Source organism: Physcomitrium patens, chromosome 10 (assembly GCF_059467195.1).
Source record: "Physcomitrium patens ecotype Gransden chromosome 10, ASM5946719v1, whole genome shotgun sequence".
In the NCBI taxonomy this organism is placed as follows: Eukaryota; Viridiplantae; Streptophyta; class Bryopsida; order Funariales; family Funariaceae; genus Physcomitrium; species Physcomitrium patens.
In genome coordinates, this window is record NC_143419.1 from 16,800,685 (window position 1) to 16,818,888 (window position 18,204).

Sequence of the window (18,204 nt, forward strand, 5' to 3'; positions counted from 1 at the left end):
GTTCACAGGGCTCCTGCACCCTTCTCGCCAGGGCTGTAGAAGACAACCAGTGCGGAGGCAAATGTTGCGGGAGCTCTACGGCAAATGAAGGCCTTGTCGGCGGAAGAATCCAAGGCGACGTATTTTTAGTACTCACAAGGAAATGCAGTTACCTTCTCATGGTAAAAAAAATTAGGACTCGCCATTTCACTTCCAATCTACAAATGTTACCTAAGAGAATATAGCATACGAACAAACCACGACGCAACCACATCTACAAGATTTTGTTTACAAGCTCCATCAATACCAAGAAAAAAGTAACCGTAATACTATCCAGCGTTGCCAAGCTTGTCAGCCTCATTTCAGTCAATTCACCTCCAACGAGAAATTCACTGCTCATTGCAGGTCATGGTGAAACACACCCAATTATACATCTTTCCATTAAATTAGCTCACCTTCTTCCCACAGACATGCTCATATCTAATCTACGAGGTACGATCCACGTCGCTCCAATCTCAATTAGCATATCTCCGTCCCCTCCTAGCTCTAAATTCTGAGAATCTTGTACAATAAGGTGCCATGATGCGTTCATCACCTGATAATGCATCCACATCCTAATCATCAATTGCCACCCACCACTTTCATCACCCAAATAATTACAACCAGTTAAGACGCTGAAATTACACTCTTAAAACAAACCGACTACAAAACCAAACAATTACCTCAGCAACCAACGAACATTCACCTTAACACAACAAACTGAAACTAAAAAGACTAGTACTGGCTAGCTCGAGGATCACACCTCGACCACACACGTATGAAACTCAACACTACAAACCAAGAAATCCGTACACGTGTAAGTGCTGATAGCAAAAAATGCTTACCCTCGTAATCATCACATTCAACGAATAAAATCTGCACTGCGACGCATGCAAGAAAAACTTTCTCCACCGACTCACTGCTGTACAACACTCGTCGGAGCCTGACCACCCATCCCTGCTATTGGACTGCTCCCCACCACTCCACCCCCTCCCGCACCATGGCTCCCGCTCCCACCTCCCTGCTGTAACGAACCCTCATTCGTTCCACCCCTCCCGTCTCCTCCACTCTCTACATTCCCGCTGCTGCTGTTCTTGCTCTGCCCGTTCGACATACTCCCGCCACTCCCACCCCCCCCGCTCATCGAGCTCGACATCATCCCGCTCGTCCGCGACTGCCCAACATCCCCCAAATTGCTCGCCTGTCCCATCCCCCCTTTACTCCCACTTCCCCCACCCCCCTGCCCTCGCTGCGACGAACCCTGCGCCCCGGGGCTGCCTCCCATCGTCGACGCGCCCCTCCCTGCCATCGCACCTTGCGCCACCCGCATCTCATTCACCGCCTTTTGCCCCCCATCTGCCATGTTCCAACCCCCAACGCCCCCGTTAGCCACCCCAAACTCCCCTCTCCCCTCGTACTCCACCGCACCAACTCCACCCCACTCCCAACACCCGCTCCTACCCTCACCCCCACCCCCCTCAAATCTCCTCACCTCTTCCCGCCGCACCCGACTTCGACTTCCCCTCGTTATAACCTGACGGCCCGCCGCTCCCACCACTGCCCGACTGCTGCTCACCCGACGACACACCACCGCCACCTCCATACTGCTGCACGTACCCACCATTCCGCTGACCTCCCGCATTCACCATTCCCACGCTCCCACCCCCGCCTTGCTTCGCACTCTCACATGACCTCCCGTTCGGACCACCTCCCCCTGCATCTGCATTCGTGCTGCTCCGCCCACCGCCACCTTCACTGCTGTTGCTTCCTGCGCCCACTGACACCCCAGGGCTCAATGCCAAGCTACCGTTTCCACCGCCACCCGCAAACTGCTGCTGTGGTGGCTGCATCTGCTGCGCCTGCTGCAAATGTTGAGACGAAGGCTTGTAGGTCTGAGGACCCGAACCAGGCTGTTGTTGATGCGGTGTGGCTTGTGGGGATTCTTGCAATTGGTGGGCGACACCTTGGGATCCCTGTATGTGGGAAGGCTGTTGCTGCTGATGCAAGTGTTGATGCTGTTATTACAAGTAAACACAATATAGAATGATTATACATTCGTAAATAGCGTTGCCAAAGCATCGCGATCACATTTCTATTTGTGCACTACAAGTACTAATGTCAATTCGAGACCAAACACGACAAAAGGTACAGCCTCTACATCTACACCATAATGCATCACGTGCAGGAGCAGACTGAAACGAGACATCTGACATTCAAAAATACTTATTCTCAGACTATGACATATACAACTACCGTTGCATGACTTCAAACACCTCACTTCAAGATAGCCAGAGTTTAACATAATAAGATCGCGGCAAGAACAGAACCACATACATGAAAGATATGCTGGTGGAGCATCGGATGCTTTTGCAGCAGCATCATGTGCTGCTGCTGCTGCTGCACTTGTTGCTGATGAAACTGCTGCTGCAACTGCGAAGGTCCCTGCGCTGAGCCTTGTGACTGATAACCAACATGCTGCTGCGGTCCCTGACCTTGTCCTTGGCCTTTCACATGCATCTGTGGTTGCTGCGAGTTTTTACCAGACGTGCTCTGAGCCATAAGACTAGAACTCAAGATCGATGGAACAGGATACCCGGACGAAATAGAGGAAGCTCGCTTCCCTCCACCACTAGCTGCACCCACAACCACCTTCTGGGAAGCAGGGAACGACGACTTCTGAGACGACGAGCTTTTCGCAGAATTCAACCCAGAACTCTTCGACGGCGGAGCCATCGGGGACAGAGGAACTCCAGCCGAAGACACCGGAGAACCTGCCCTCGCAGTTCTCCTCCTTGAATTAGACCCAGCATTTATGTTTCCACCCAGCTGTGTTGCCCGCTGTGTCGACTGACCTTGAGAACTCTTCACCATCGCAGCTGCTAAAACTGCTTGAAAGTCTGTCCCTGAAACTGCAGGAAGAGGAGTCGTACCCGGCAGGGCGGCGGGTGTTGACCTCTGGTTCAGTTTCATCTGAGTATGCTGCCCAGCCTCGCTTGGCTTCCCTACTTGGCATCCAAAAGCGTTTTGCACCGCCGTACTTGTTACTGCTCCACTCGACCCAGGATTACACTCGGCAAACGAGGCCTGTGAAGTCATGTGCAGGGTAACAGGAGATGCGGAAGCTGAGGCTCCGGTGCTTTTCAACCTAGCAACTCCGGACTTCGGCCCTGCCAACACCTGTGACTGAACGGGAGCCGTACCACTCATAGATGCCGATTGTCCACTCGGCCTTGACGCCATGTTAGCATAAACTGAACCCATCGGGTGATACGGACTCCCAGCTAATCGAGAAGAAGCTATACCACCCCCTCCGGCGCTGAGAGATTGCATCCCACTAGAGCTATCCGACTCTCTGGATAAAGGAGACGATGCTCCAGAAGATCTCTTGTTATGCAATTTTCGATCCTCCAAAACCTCCCGCTCAGATACCCGACCAATGCTACTGGTATAGGTCCCATCTTTACCACCAAGACCATCTTCAACATATACGACTGCATTTCTAGGGTTCTGTGCGGAACGCTGCAAGTAAACAAAAATATCAAAATAGAATCACTTCGTCATAACAAACCACACGATCACGTTCCCTAAGTACAGCTTCGTGAAGACCAACCAAAAAGATAGCAAGACGAAGATCACAACGAGATCCAAATCAAAAAATAACAAATTCATATATATTCAAAAATCCCCAATTAATCCATATCTAAGTAAAAGAGTTCCACAATAATACCTGCTGCATCTGAGGTTGCTGGTTCACACCATACTGCTGCTGTGAATGGTGGATCTGCATAAGATGATGATGCTGCTGCTGCTGCTGCTCCAGCGAAATACTTCCACTCAATTGCTGATGCCCCCTCCCACTCTCGGCCATGCTTTGTATCATCGCGTGCCCTTGTGGTGCCATCACTGCCGCTACAGGTGCCAGTCCCAAAGGTCCCGGTCCCACTGATGCCCCTCTGTTCATCGCCCCTCCCATGCTCATCCCATGCCCCCCGCTCGACACTCCATCCCCTCCTTTACCCCCGCCTCCTTGCCCCTGCCCCTGCCCCTGCCCCTGCCTCTGCACCGCCGAACCCCCTCCCTGACCTCCACCCCCACCTTGTACCTGCTGCTCCCGACCCTTCGACCCCTTCCCCGTCCCCACCATCAGCTTACAGTCCACGCCTCCCCCGCCTCCCATACTCCCGCTTCCCAACCCCGACCCCGCGCTCCCAACTCCCTGCCCGTACCCTCCCCCACCCCGCACCATCGACATCCTGCTCTCACCCGACGACCCATTCTCCCCCGCTGTCGATCCCTCCCTCTCTCCCGCCCTCGTACCCCCCTGCTGCCCCTGTTGCACCGCGTGCGAATGCGAATGCGAATGCGAATGCGAACCCGCCTGGCTCCCCAGACCCTGCGCACCACTCCCCCCACCTCCATACCCTCGACCCCCTTGTCCCTGCTGCTTCCCCACCCCACCTCCACCTCCACCTCCTCCCGCCTGTTGACCATGCGCCACCATGTGATGCGTGAAGTACGGCCCGCCCGCCGCGAAAAACTGCGCCGCTGCCTGCACACACCACCACCTCCATCTCGTTACCCACGTCCCCACTTCCCCCGCCCTCTCACTTCTCCCCACTCCCTCCTCACTAAACTCCCACCACCGCCACCCCCGACCCGCTCACTTCTCCCCACTCCCTCCTCACTAAACTCCCACCACCGCCACCCCCGCCCCGCTCACCTGCTGCACACCCGTGTGTGATACCGCCCCATAGTGACCCGGAAACTGCCCGAACGGATATCCCGACGGCTGCTGCATCATCGCCTGCATGTACTGAGCTTGCACTGCTGCCGACGCCACGCCGCCGTTGCTCCCCACCGACCCCGCCCCACCCATTCCGCCTCCGCCCCCCACCCCACTTCCACCCCCCCCACCGCCCGAGCTCGCGTTCTGCGTCACCGGGTACCCGAACATCATACCACTCTGCGCACCCAAACCACCCCTTCCCCGTCAGCCACACATCCACTCATCATCCACGCGCTCCACCGCAACACCCACACCCTCACCCAACACATCCCACCTCCACTCCCTCCACTTCACCCACCCACTCCATCACTCCCTCCCATCGCAATCCGCCCACTCCCACCTGCACTGACAATCCCGCCGCCTGCTGCCCGCCGTGTTGCTCCCCACCTGGCGATTTCCGCCCCGCCACCCCCACCCCGTGCGCCCGCTCCTTCGCCCCCTGCATGCTCGCGGCTGCTGCTGCAGCCATTGCGGCGGCGTTCAGCCCACGCTCCGTCGCATCCACGTCCGCGCCGCCCGCTCCAACGCCGCCCACCATCGGACTACCGACTGCGCCTCCTAACACCGCGTCCGAACCACCCACCGCCACGTTCAAGTTGTACGACTTCGAGTACCCCTGGTTCGGACCACCGAAGAAACTTTGATGCTGCTTCAATTGCTGCTGCAAGTCGATGAAGTGCGCGATGTACACGTGAAGAGCGCACCGCTTCCATGCTGCCCGCTGAGGCACAATGTACGGAACCTGCACATAAACCCAACCCACTTACGCACTGCGCTTCGCTTCGCCTGTGCCAACGACAAACGCGACAGCTCAACAAAGTGCCACACAACCACACAACAACCTTGGAACGCCTACACACAACAGGAAGGCAAATGAGCCCAAACATAGCGGAGATGCGTTCTCATGTTCAACGTCGAACCTGCAGAGTGGATGAGCTGACCTCGGGAACTGCTGCAGGTGCTGGGGTGGGAAAGTACCTGCATAGCATGAATACCATTTCAGGGTAACATTATGGCCTCACATCAAGAAATGTTTTGACGAATATATTACTATGTAGCACTGATGTCCAAGTTTGACAAAGTATTTACCCTAAACTTCCAGGGATGCTCTTAGTGATTTCTGCGGTGCAGCCCAGGACTCCCACAGATTTGGACGAAACCGCTGAATGTGCGCGCCCAGTAGCTGCAGAACTTATAGCAATTGGAGGAGCAGGGACAGATACTGTCGACGTAGTGGCTGAAGGACCTAACCCTGTCAAGAATTGTGCGTGGTTAAAAAATGTCTATTGTCAAAGTGGAAGGCAATTCCAAGCACTGAAACGATAATATGGCCAAAAAGCACCCAGTGGGTCCTGTAGCACACACATTGCAGCCCTAATATTGTGAGTTGAGGTATGGATATGAGGAAACTAGGTATTGAGAGCAACTTTTAGTATAGTTATTCCAGGTCTTAATCTGCGTCTGAACACTACCAAACTACTTCACAATGTCGAGATACTTCAATTACTTTTTAAGTTCTTTTTAGATGTCTTTGTTACAAAGGTAGCAATTGTACACGCATGGGACAGTGTATAGGCATGTCATCTTTGTTCGCAATAATTAAAAGCAAGTTAGGACTCTACAAAGGGACCATGCACACCTGCTTTTTCAGCCTTTTGAACCCTTTCGTTTTCGCCCTTGATTGTATTGGACGACTTTTGCGTAGCAACCTTTATCGCTTCCGTGAACTCTCTTTCCATCTCCCTTGCTCGCTGCTTCGACAACTCTCTTGCCGACTCTCTCTGAATGTTAGCTTCTCGCCGACGGTCATTTTCGGCACGACTACGTTCCAACTCCTGCTCCCTGTCTTTAGCTTCGTCTTTCTTGAGTTGTTTCGCTTTTTCCTTCTCGGCAAGATCTGACTCTTCAGTGTGTTGTCTTGTTTCAGCCCGACTGCTGTCCACATTCACTGCAATTGCCAAATCAACCTGGCCAAACACCTAAATACCACATGTCATCACCACAAATCCTTACATCCAAGTACAAAGTTCCATTCTCAAGCCAATTATTATCAGCTAAATGCATTCCAACATACCGCAGGCTTCTCAGTTGCTTCACGAACATCTCCTACCTCCCCTTCACAGTATTTCTCACTGCTCGAAGCATCTTCAAGATTACTTGGAGCCACCTGAATTATCCAAAAGTAATTATGTCAGGATTAGCTTGTTGAAATACCATTCGAACCATGCCATTAGTGATCTCACACTACAAACGTAACACTGGACTTACCATCAGGTCTATTTCTCGCTTTGGTTGTCGACCTATATCCGCTGCCAGTTCAGGAGTCCTGTCAATAGAAGCGACACACAATCAGCAGGATACACAAATTAACTAAACATTCCTACAAAAGATAATGACAATAACAACAATACTATTGCTATGACTCAGCTAAAGTATGCACCTCTTGCCAAGCTCCGTCTTCGTAATTGTTTCCTCTGCAATAACACTCGCGCTCAGTGCAACATCCACCGATGTGTTCGGGCCTGTTCCAAAACCAGAACATTCGCTCATCCCAATCTTTTTCTCTCGAACCGAAGACCCTTCAACTCCTTTCTCCAGTAAATTAGAGCTTGGAGCTTCCACTTCACCATTACATTGGGTAATAGTCTTCTCCAATAGCGTAACCTTCTTTTCCATACCATTGTTATCAGTCCGAGGGGTCGATACATCCGCTACACCACCTCGGGATGCCGTAACAGTGGCAGCCACGCCACTCGATGCGACCGCGACATTGGGTGCGCTGCTCGCTGTTTCTGCCACGTTGTTAGAGATCGCGCAAACAATGGGTGTCACAGAAACGTTGCCCTCTAATTTCACAGTGCCTCTCTCCGCAGTAGGTCCCTGGCTTGAGCTTTGATTCGCATCCTTCACCTGGACAGCACTTAATGCGATACTCGCTGTCATCGCACCCGTCTTCGGCCGAGACCCACCGTCGTCTGTTCGAGTTCTCAACCGAGGACGCTTCCTCTTCGTGACTGAACAAGATCACAATCACAAGCATAAGTAGAAGAACATTAAATTTTCCCAATTAGTCATCACGGTTTCTAGAAAATATAAGATAACCGGTTCGGAATTGCACGCTAAGCCTCGCATCCAAATCATGCAATACAACTCCAATTTACCACATCCAGCAACAGACAATCACGCTGTTACCTTCATCCGCTGCTACTCGAACTGCAAGTATTACTGATAGGACTACTAAAGAATAATGCATACCCTCTGCAAACGAAGCCCCTGTTGGAGGTGAAGACATCGGTGACGCGGCCGAAGCCGAAACAGGTGAGGAACTCCTCACAGTTCCCGCAACAGCTGCACCTGCTGCAGGACCCGCAGCCGAAACCGACGAGGAAACCGCGGGTCCATTGCTAGGGTGAGGTGGTAGGCTGCTCCCAGAACCACTTGAGATTTTCCTCTCCAATTTTGCTTCCGATTTCAAATCACTATGTATCACTCTCGGCTCAGGCTTCGATTCCACTACAGCTGCAGCAGGCTGCGTGAACATTCTTGCCAGGTCAAACAGGGCCTCCGCCACTTCCACTTCTTGCTCCGACACGAGAGATGGAGTCGTAACCTGCACAGTTCCACCAACATAAACAAAAAACTATTCAATAGAGAAATAAAACATTCACTCATCCCGACATCAACCGCATCACAATGTCAACCACATTTCATGCCTACATTACAGCTGCCAACGGAAGGAACTAACCATGAACAATGAATAAGGTTGTCCGAGAAGCGTAAAAACTAATCAAACTCCGAAAACGCTCTGCGACCCCAGCCAATAAGGCTCTGATCAATCACCGATATTTGACTTAACACAAGTCTGCAACTCATATTAAATCTATTCCCCAACTTTACTACGACAAATACCAAGTTATAACTCCACATTGAAACAAGCTCCTCAATAATTCAAATATGTGTGTCCATTCAGTCCGACCGTGTCTACTTACCTTGGGCAACTTGTGATTCCGCTGTTTCGACCCGCTTGGTTTCTGCATCACCCCCCAACCCCACCCTTCAGTCCTCATGTCCTCCCACTCTCCTCCCCGCCATCCATACCCAACATCCTACACACCACCCCCACCCCCACCCCCACCCACACCCCATTCCCTACCGTCCGTTTCCCTGGCTTTAACGACACCATCGATAACGACGACGGTGTGCTCGACGGACCTCCCACCGCACCCGCCCCGCCTCCTCCACCACCACCACCCGACTCCGCCACTGCTGCCATCGATACCTCCGCAGGACGCTTCCCGATCGCTGCACCACCACCACTCCACCACATCAGCCACCCTCCCTCCTCGCCTCTCCTCTCCTACCCGCCCCCTCCCCCTCATCGCACCGCACCGCACCGCACTCCTTTCCATCACCTCTTCCTACCTCTCCCTCAACCTCCACACACACACACACACACACACACACTCCACCATCCCACCATCGACCACGCAAACCCACCTGTCCGCGCCTTCCGAGGCACCGCCGGTAAATCCACCCCATTCCCATCTTCCGAAAACTGCCACACACCACACCGTCCAACTCCCAATCAGCCCCCACTCCTTCGCAACCCGCTCCGCTCCGCTCCACCCCTACCCCACACTCCCCCACACTCCCCCGCCTCCCAACTCCTCCCCCTCCTTCCGCATCCGCCCCTTACCTTCGCCTGAGCCCGTGCTTTCCCCGACCGTCGCACAATTATGGGTGGCGGCTGGTCGTCGTCGTCTTCCGACGCCCCCATCTCCGTGTCTTCCGTCGTTTCCTCCACCTCCTCGGCCGGGCTCCTCCGCCCCTGCCCCTGCCCCTGCCTCTGCTTCTCTTGCGACCCGTACCGCTTCCTCTTGCTTCTGCTGCTACTTCCTACAATGCTGCTCCCCGCTCCGTGGCTCGACGTCACCCCACCCCCGTCTTTCTTCCCTCTCTCCCGTAGCCGACCATTGTGCCCATCCTCCATCATGTCGTCGCCATCGTCGCCAGCTGCGTACCACCCAACCACATCCCCAACCCAAGCCTATCAGCACTACACCTCTACCCTGCCCTCCCCCTCTTCTCCACGCTCCCCACCGCACCCACCACATCACACACCACCCTCTGCCCCTCCTCCACCACGCCCCACCACCGCAACCCACCCTCTCCACTCGTCGCCAAACGCATTTGCTACAACTGCCCATCCCACGATTGCCATTGCGCCACTTCCCCGCGATCTACCCGCCACCTATTCGTACGCTCGACCGTCTCTCACGGACCTCCAAAGATCCTGCAACTGTCGTGTCGGGACACGACTACACAGTCACATGCGAATCGTGACACACGGAGGGACTACACTGTAACGTGGTCGGAGACGAAATCGGGATGCAGGTTAGCAGTGCACGCACAGAAGCAGAGTCCAAAACACTACATGATAGTGAATGCGTATACGGCAAGGGGCAAAGTGGACTACATGTCCATCGCTCGAAACGACGGCGATTGCGGGACCTTTAGAACCACATTCGCATCAAAAAACGAACGCGGTTCAAACTTCGGTACAACAAACTCAGCTCCACAGCTGATCTGCAAATAGCTGGACAGCCAAGAGGTACAGCTGCATCCATAGGAGGAGAAAGCACGAAAATGTGCTGCACAAATTATCGCCCGTTCGGCTCTCGAAGGTATCAGGAACAGAAATTTTAGCGACTGGTCAACTGACAGAATAAGATATCACTATCTCTCTCAGAACCCAGGTCCAAAATGAGAAAATATTCGCTTATCACCTCAGTTACGAATTCCACTTTCCAAGAAAACACAGGACGGGGCTCGTGGTCGCTGTTCCCACTAATGACCTACGTCTCATTCTCTTGAACAACACTTGCAATCCACATCTCCGTCAACGCTCTAAGGGCTCCCGTACAAACAACGTGATAACCCTTGACATTTGGTTCCGTACTACAAACTCAACTACCCAAAATCATCCCCTTCTCTCGTTCACTTTCGATTGCAATACTCACGGTAGAACAGACTATCGATGCTACTCACCATGCCAAAGTCAAGCATTCAGAGCCTGAGATTAACTCTCCACCTTCACATTTCATTATATCTCCCCAGGTTCCTTTCTCTGAAATCCTCTAGTGACCATAAGCTGGAATCTTCTTAGCACAAAGTATTCCGATAAACTCCTACCAATTAAAAAAGAAAAAATCTCTAAATCCGGCAACTATCGGCTTCACAAGGGCTGACGATCACTACGCACTTCCCGGTGTGGAGGATGAGTGATAGACCTCAGATGAATGAATTGAGACCAATAGAACAGTTCTATCGCCCTCAGAAGTCCCCGATCTTGAGAAGGGCCCCCCACATTTCTTTTAAAAAACACTACAGAAATCCTACAGTATGCATCAGATTTATCAGGCAGCTATGGCCAGGAATAATTCTGAATCTCATAGCGCAAGTAGTGATAAATACCAGCAAAAGAAACCGAGAAGGAAGGCTCATATGTTTACTTATGCAGAGGAAGAGATATGTGGAACAAGATCGGGCTTTGAGCAGACCTGCAGCGTCCTTGAAACCTGTGCGCGGTCGTCTAATAGCTTGAACCATGACGCCACCTACACTCCCGCGCCGACCCTCACGGCCACGCTCCATGAGAGCTATGGAGGACCACACCCCTGGCTATCCTCCCTGCTCCAGCTACTGGTCCCCCCCTACCACTTCAGTTTTGTGGAAACAAAGATTGAACAAACCACGGCTGGCAGCTAGCACCAAAAAGAATACGAAAACACATGTACGGGCGTGTGCACTGGGAGCCAGATTAATAGACGGCCTGTACAGCTCTCCTCCACGGAAACTCGGGAATTGTGAATAACAGGACCAGCACCACTACAATTCCGTGGGGTGAGCTGCAGATGGAAAAGACGCGGGTGATAATGGGAGGAAAGTGAATAATCTTACGAAAGCAAACTACGTGAGGAGCGAGTCGGAGAACCGCACCAAGAGGGTTTATCCACTCTCCTTGCCGTCCCGCAGCCTAAAGCTTTTAAGGGAGTACTGCTCCAAACCCCAGAGATGGCGGGAGACAACCACAAAACGAGTCCGGGACGCGACGACAGAGTCGAAAAGGAAGAGAACACCACAAGGGCCAACGTCACAAACCATGTCACCGCAGACCAACCTGATTCCGCCCACTACCGAAGCTCTAAAATTCACTCCACGCAGTGTAAAGAATCCACACAGGCCCCACAACCGCAGTGTAGAGCATCCACTCATTCCAGGCGGCCGCGACACAAGAACAGAATGCCGTCACAGTTCTCACATCGTCTTGAAGTGGGACGCAGCGCAGGTCGCGCCTCCAAGCACACAGCACCACGCTCCACTAATCAGTCACACACTACTCACTCTACCACTCAGCTACTCTACCCCCCTCAACCGCTCCTTCCCGAATAGGCATTCCTCCCAAGCAGTTCACATTATCTCCGGTACGCGGAGTCCGATCCCAGCCTCAGTCTCCACCCTGTGCTCACTATTTGCACTCACTCTCACCGCAGATGGCACCATTCGGATCCCCTCGGAAGAAGTCGCTACAACGCACTGTCCACCGGCCCAAAAGCACATAGGAGGAGGGGAAGAGGCGAAACTGGGAGACAGAAACACGGTGGGTGCTCTTCAAACACAAGGGTTCTCAATTCCACGACTTTGTTGCGGGGGGGGGGAGACAGGGCTCGTGAGGGAAACGGCAGCACAACTCCCTGCAAAATCACGATTCTCGCCCCAGCCTCACCACCACAACACCACCTTGTCTTCGCCTCGTCGTTCCAATGGGGGGGGAGGGGGGGGATGGCCATTCCCATCCTCATCTTCTTCTTCACGCATACATGGGCCCACATCCACCATTCCATTCCATCCCCCATCCTTCCAATCCGTCCTTGGTTTGGTAATTGACCACCACCAGTTGAGCGGTCACAAGACAGTTTGGGCCAGGTAGGTTCGTAAACCAGACCTATTTCCATGCCTCCTTTCGCCTTCAAGCCCTCGTTCAACCACAGTGAGACGCCTGCCCTTGCAGCAGCATTCTTCTAATTGTTTAGTCATTACTCCGCCAGAGACTTGAGAATTTTAATTTTCCGTTTTGGAGCATGGAATTAAAGCAATCCCGTCTTTTCTTTTACTGTCTGCCTCGAGGAACAGACCGACGCGTCTTAAATTAGCCTTGCCAGTGGTCCACGAGTCTGGATTAAATTTGGTTTTTCACTACCGTTCTGGCTTCTGTGTTGCGACCCCGCTATGTATGGCCCACCTCCCCCTGGTACCAACAAACGTGCGTGTGTGTAAACCCTCTGTCTGCCACAGGCAAGCAGAGTGGCATGCTTGACACGGTGGAGTTACTCTACCAGTCCACTGACAAGGAGGGTAGAAGAACCAACACGTTGAATCTCCATATGAGTGTCATCTTAAATTTATACGTTTTATAAATATTTTAAAACGTGTTCTTAAAATATATATATATATATAGAATGTGTTTGCAGAACGTAGTTATGTTCACAAAAATTTGCATTAAAAGACGAGATGTTTTTATACAATGTGTTTCACAAACATTTATAGAGCACATGCCAAATAATAGAGAAATTTTCTAAAATATTGCAAATTGTCCTTGTTCTTCTTCTTCTTCTTAACTCCTTCAAAACAACATATAAAGCGTTTAATTTAATGAAATCATGTGCATTGTGTTGGTTTTTTCTCTAAGCAAGTGATATCACTAAAGATGAGATTTAATTTACTATACAAACTATATATATATATATATAACATATTATTCTCAAGAACTTGAAATATGTGATGAGCATACCGCTCTACACATGACGTGTTTCTAGGCTGCAACAAAACAATACGTTTGTCAAGTATGTTACCCAAGTAATTGTTACTAAAAGGAAAATTAAAAAGGATTCAAGTGCACCTAGCATTTGACGGCTTTCTTGCAGTGAATTAAAGTAAACTATAACAATCTATCGTAAAAAAGTAAACAAGAATATTTACACCATCAAAAAATTAAGATATACAATTACAAATGGGAAACCGTCCATAAATTGGTAGGCAAGAAAGATTACAAAGAAGTGCGACGTAGGACAAGGCAAAATTCCCAGGAGTCAACAATCAAGCTCTGGGTTTCTCTGTATTGTCAAGCAGTTTGGATGTGAATCGGACGCTCCCCATGGAGTTTGGACGTACACGAGCTCACGCCGTCCCTTGTGCCAGCAACTGCTGCAAAAGTACCACAGAAAAAGACAAACAAACCAAGGCAGAGAAGAAGAAGAGAGTGCAGGTGTTGCGCACTGCAGAGGTGTGCACAGTGGCAAGGTCCCCCGCCTGTTCTGGTCCACGTGGAATGCTATATTCTCCACGTTGGACGCAGAGCTCTACAAGGGAAAACAAACAACATATGCCACGTGATCCCACCCTATGACCGTGTTTCATCACCTCCCTTTGCTGCATGATGCATTCACCATCGGTGATACCCCATTGCCGCCATCCATGCAACTAGCAACCAAGGTTTAGTTCGATCCTTGTGCTGACTGGACGGATCAATTCGGTTTCCAGATGGGTACGAAATGTGTAAATTGAATGCAGTTGAGGGGTAGTAGAATGCCACTTCGACACCCTCTCCGTGATCCTGGCCCGAGTCATTTTGGCTTTAACATTCGTATGTAAACCGTATGGAGGAGGCATTCCAGGGTGTGTTGTGTGGATACAGACAACGAAGCCAAGGACTCCACGTGTGCGTAAAATTTAAGAGAAATCTTTTCACACCGTAACGAACAAAAGGCTCATGAAAGGAAAGTGCGTCGGTCTGTGAGGCACGTGGACTGAACGTGGGACATTCCGATAGGTTAAGAATTCGGCGATAGCGGGAAGCATCGTCTGATGAGCCAATTTGCTTCATTCATTTATGTTTCGGCACGGAATACTCTGCTTATTTAGGGCGTTCTTTCAACACTCAAATAAGTAAGAACAAATTAAGGTGCCAGTTTGGATTGATTCACGCAGTAAAGTAAACTTCGTTTGGATTACATTAAAATCTCGTTCAGGAAAGTCGCACTAACTTCTTTCTATTGCTCCTTATCAGATGTAAAAAAACAAAAAAACATTTAAATTGGTCTATGAGTTTATGTTTTGACAAACCTTGTGGTTTACAAGAATAATTCACTTGTGTCAAAAAAACTATGGAGTTAGCATCTTTATTTAAATTCCAGTTTGTTGTCCCTGTCAAAATTATAGAAAAACGTATTGTCAGCCACAGGGACGCAAACTATATAAATATATATATATATATATATATAATAATAATGTAAAATAATAGATGGCTCCATGAAACTATTTTTCCTCGCTATAACCTTTATTCTGATTTTTAAATAACTGAGAAAATACATGTATTTTAACGTTAAAAATAACAAGTAATAATTTATTTACTTATTTACTTATTTTACATAGAATAATAAAAAAGAGGTAAGCCAAAAGTATATTTTATTTATTCTTTTAAGAAACACTGTCAACCTTGTGAAAGTGGGTACATATCGTCTTCACACGTCCTCCACCTTAGCCTTGCATTACTGTACTTGTAATATTTTTTTATATATTATACGGTTCTTGGCTTTGAGAGTAGTATTCAATGCACAGAAGGAAATGCAGAATGGCTAAACTGAACCATCAGGTATCCAGGACCACTATTCTCCCCCTTCTCATTTACCTGTCAGATATGCCGCTGACACCGACCGCTGGCTGCCGCGGAAAGACGCGGATGGCTGTCGAAGCGAGTCACACTACGAAAAATCATTGATGAGTCGAAACTCGGCCACGGGCTTGGGGCTAGTCAGTAAAAGCCCCGAGACGAAGCTTGGATTTTACTCATTAGCTGCCGCCCCTCCACGTCAGATCAATCATTAGTTAGGTTACTCTGATTGCGATTCTGATGCACAACTAGGTTCGTGACCGACCCACGAAAATCGTCAAGATGCACCAATGATCTCCACCCAATGGCCTCCCGCGTCCACGCTACTGGACTGTAAGAAAGTCGAACATATGTAGGGCCGTTGGATCAAAATTTGCGATCGTAATGGGAGGCTCTGCTTGATTGTGATCCCTCCGATGAGGTGAGAGGTATCCTCAGTGGATCCATGCAGATGGGCCCAGCTATGCCACGTCACGAACTGGCAGAGCAGCGGCTATTCGTGCTTTTATTGTAATTTGCAGAAGGAAGGGAATCTGAGTCACGGCTCCAGCTCTCTGTCTCTCTCTTTTTTTCATAATTGCATTATTGGTTTCAGTCAAATAGCTCCAACCCCTTTGTCCACGTCAGCAGAACAAGAGAACTCATGCACTTTTTTTGAGTTTTGTTGGTATTTTTGTTTTTTGATGTGTATATGTCCTGTTAGTTTAACTTGATAAGAGAAATGTGATAAAAGGCATTAAATTTTGTTTGGTAGGCTGTAAAATATTAACCTTCTAGCACATCATTGATATGCATTTGAACATGTTGTTGTTGTTGTTATTATTATTATTATTATTGATGCTATTGCTGTTATATTCTTCTTGTTTGAGGTTACAAAGCTTAACAGAAAGTTTTGGAATAGAGAGTAGATGATAACGTATTGTCTATTTTTGGAGCTGTTGAAACTTTTTGGTCACTTTTTATTTCTTGCCGAAGTGAGTTAGAAGTAATGAATTTTCTCAATTCCCAAATGCAAGTAGGCTTTTGAATATTAGGCACATAAGAATAGAAGTGGGATAAGCTTTTGTTTCAATAATAGTACTAGGCTTCAAAGCACGAACTTGTGGGATACTGTTTGTGTGTGTCATTGTAAACATAATTTGCTAAAATTTATTAACTATAATTCCTACCATGATTCTTACATATTTTAAAACCCAGAAGATTTGAATCTTTGAGTATTGATATACCCCAATTACACAAATGCTTGAAAACTCTAGGAGGGAACAGAGCCCCAAATAATGAACATTGAAACAAATATCATTATAATCTTACAAATAGATTTCACGTCAAGTAGTTGTAAAAACAAAGCTTTTTGAGCTGCCCAGAGGATTACCCAAAGCTCAGGAGTCAGTACATATTTCTCTTACTCAAACTCTTTTGAACCTGACATTGACGGTTACATTTATCACGTGAGTAAGCCTTGATAATACATATATATATATATACAGATATACGTGAAAAAGGGCGTAGTCAACGTTGACTAGTTTTTCCTACATTACAGACTTCAGGAGCAGGTTGTGGTTGTTACCTTATCAGTGGGAATGAAGCAGCTTATCCTCTGTGCGCGGTAGCTAAAAAAAATAATACTCCTAAATTAGGGCTCAGGTATACGCTACAATTAGGATATAACCCTATCACACTGCCCCACGAAAACAGAAAATAAGGAAAGAGCTGTACCCACCTCGGTGGCGTTAATTTAGCCTTCAAAACAAATCTCCGGTTACCCTGTTGAATGCCACGGAGGCCAGTATCTCATTGTCCTATTAACACTATAACAAGTAAACGTTGAAAGTTAGCACACCAACACCTTGTCAAGCTAACCAGCAAAAGGAAAACTAACAAAATGTAAGGAAACAGAAATAAGAGAAAGAATTTTTATTTTTTTATTTTAAACCTATTTATTATGTGCGTGCATATGTTTATGAGTTTATCCACATATTTGGTAATAGATTTAAATCACAATTCTTAATTCTCTTATTCTACACTGTAAAATGCTTTGAACCTTCACAGGCAAAAGATTTTGAACACTGATTTGCAATAAACAGTGCAAATTACATTACTGCAAATGCAATGTGCCTTCGTCTGATAATTGCCATTCTTTTCTCCTATGGCAATACTGTTTGGTTTTGCTACATTTATTAACTATGTGTTCATATATACATGCATACAAATTGTGTCATGGATTTTTAAGGGCTATCATTATATTCTCATCATTTAAGGGTTATCATTATATTTTGTATTCAGCCGTGAAGGTCGTCGAAAACTATCATGTCACTCTACCCGAAAATATTATCTATTTCCTATACTCATACCAATACCAAATAAAAATATACAGATGGATTTTCTGAAAAAAAATGAAGAAAAGAGGAAGAGAACTGAAGAGGGGAGAAGCAGGGAGACGGAGGACAGAACTGTGGAATCGGGGCAGCCCTAGGCCGAAATAATCGCACGAGGGGACACATTCCACATTCGGAATGGCCGTGGGGACCGCTGGACCCGACTAATCAACACTCGGAATGGGAGGAAGTGGGCTCCTGGACCCGACAGATTCGGGTAGAAGATCCATGCTGACGTGTTCCTCACTCACTCCCTCGTGTCCCTGTCTGTCCATCGTGGACCCAGTTGCCACGTC

At 48.9% G+C, this 18,204-nt stretch overlaps 1 protein-coding gene and 1 long non-coding RNA gene across 2 annotated transcripts; both read right to left on the reverse strand.

The window, feature by feature from the left end:
* Positions 1–349: 349 nt before the first annotated feature.
* LOC112287391 (uncharacterized) lies at positions 350–12,637 on the reverse strand. The gene is made up of 19 exons (XM_090253948.1): positions 11,365–12,637; positions 9,501–9,817; positions 9,302–9,359; positions 8,958–9,106; positions 8,794–8,835; positions 8,060–8,414; positions 7,245–7,818; positions 7,073–7,130; positions 6,879–6,971; positions 6,444–6,783; positions 5,894–6,056; positions 5,746–5,782; positions 5,145–5,546; positions 4,739–4,981; positions 3,746–4,567; positions 2,353–3,537; positions 1,511–2,033; positions 864–1,374; positions 350–574 (listed from the first exon to the last, which is right to left on the reverse strand). The coding sequence occupies exons 1-18, from the start codon at positions 11,456–11,458 to the stop codon at positions 935–937; spliced, it is 5,895 nt and encodes a 1,964-aa protein (XP_090110074.1). The 5' UTR covers positions 11,459–12,637; the 3' UTR covers positions 350–574; positions 864–934.
* A 3,587-nt stretch (positions 12,638–16,224) lies between these two features.
* Positions 16,225–17,914, reverse strand: LOC149988312 (uncharacterized). The gene is made up of 3 exons (XR_016505270.1): positions 17,628–17,914; positions 17,254–17,341; positions 16,225–16,955 (listed from the first exon to the last, which is right to left on the reverse strand). It is a non-coding gene; the product is annotated as an uncharacterized LOC149988312 (long non-coding RNA).
* Between the last annotated feature and the right edge of the window lie 290 nt (positions 17,915–18,204).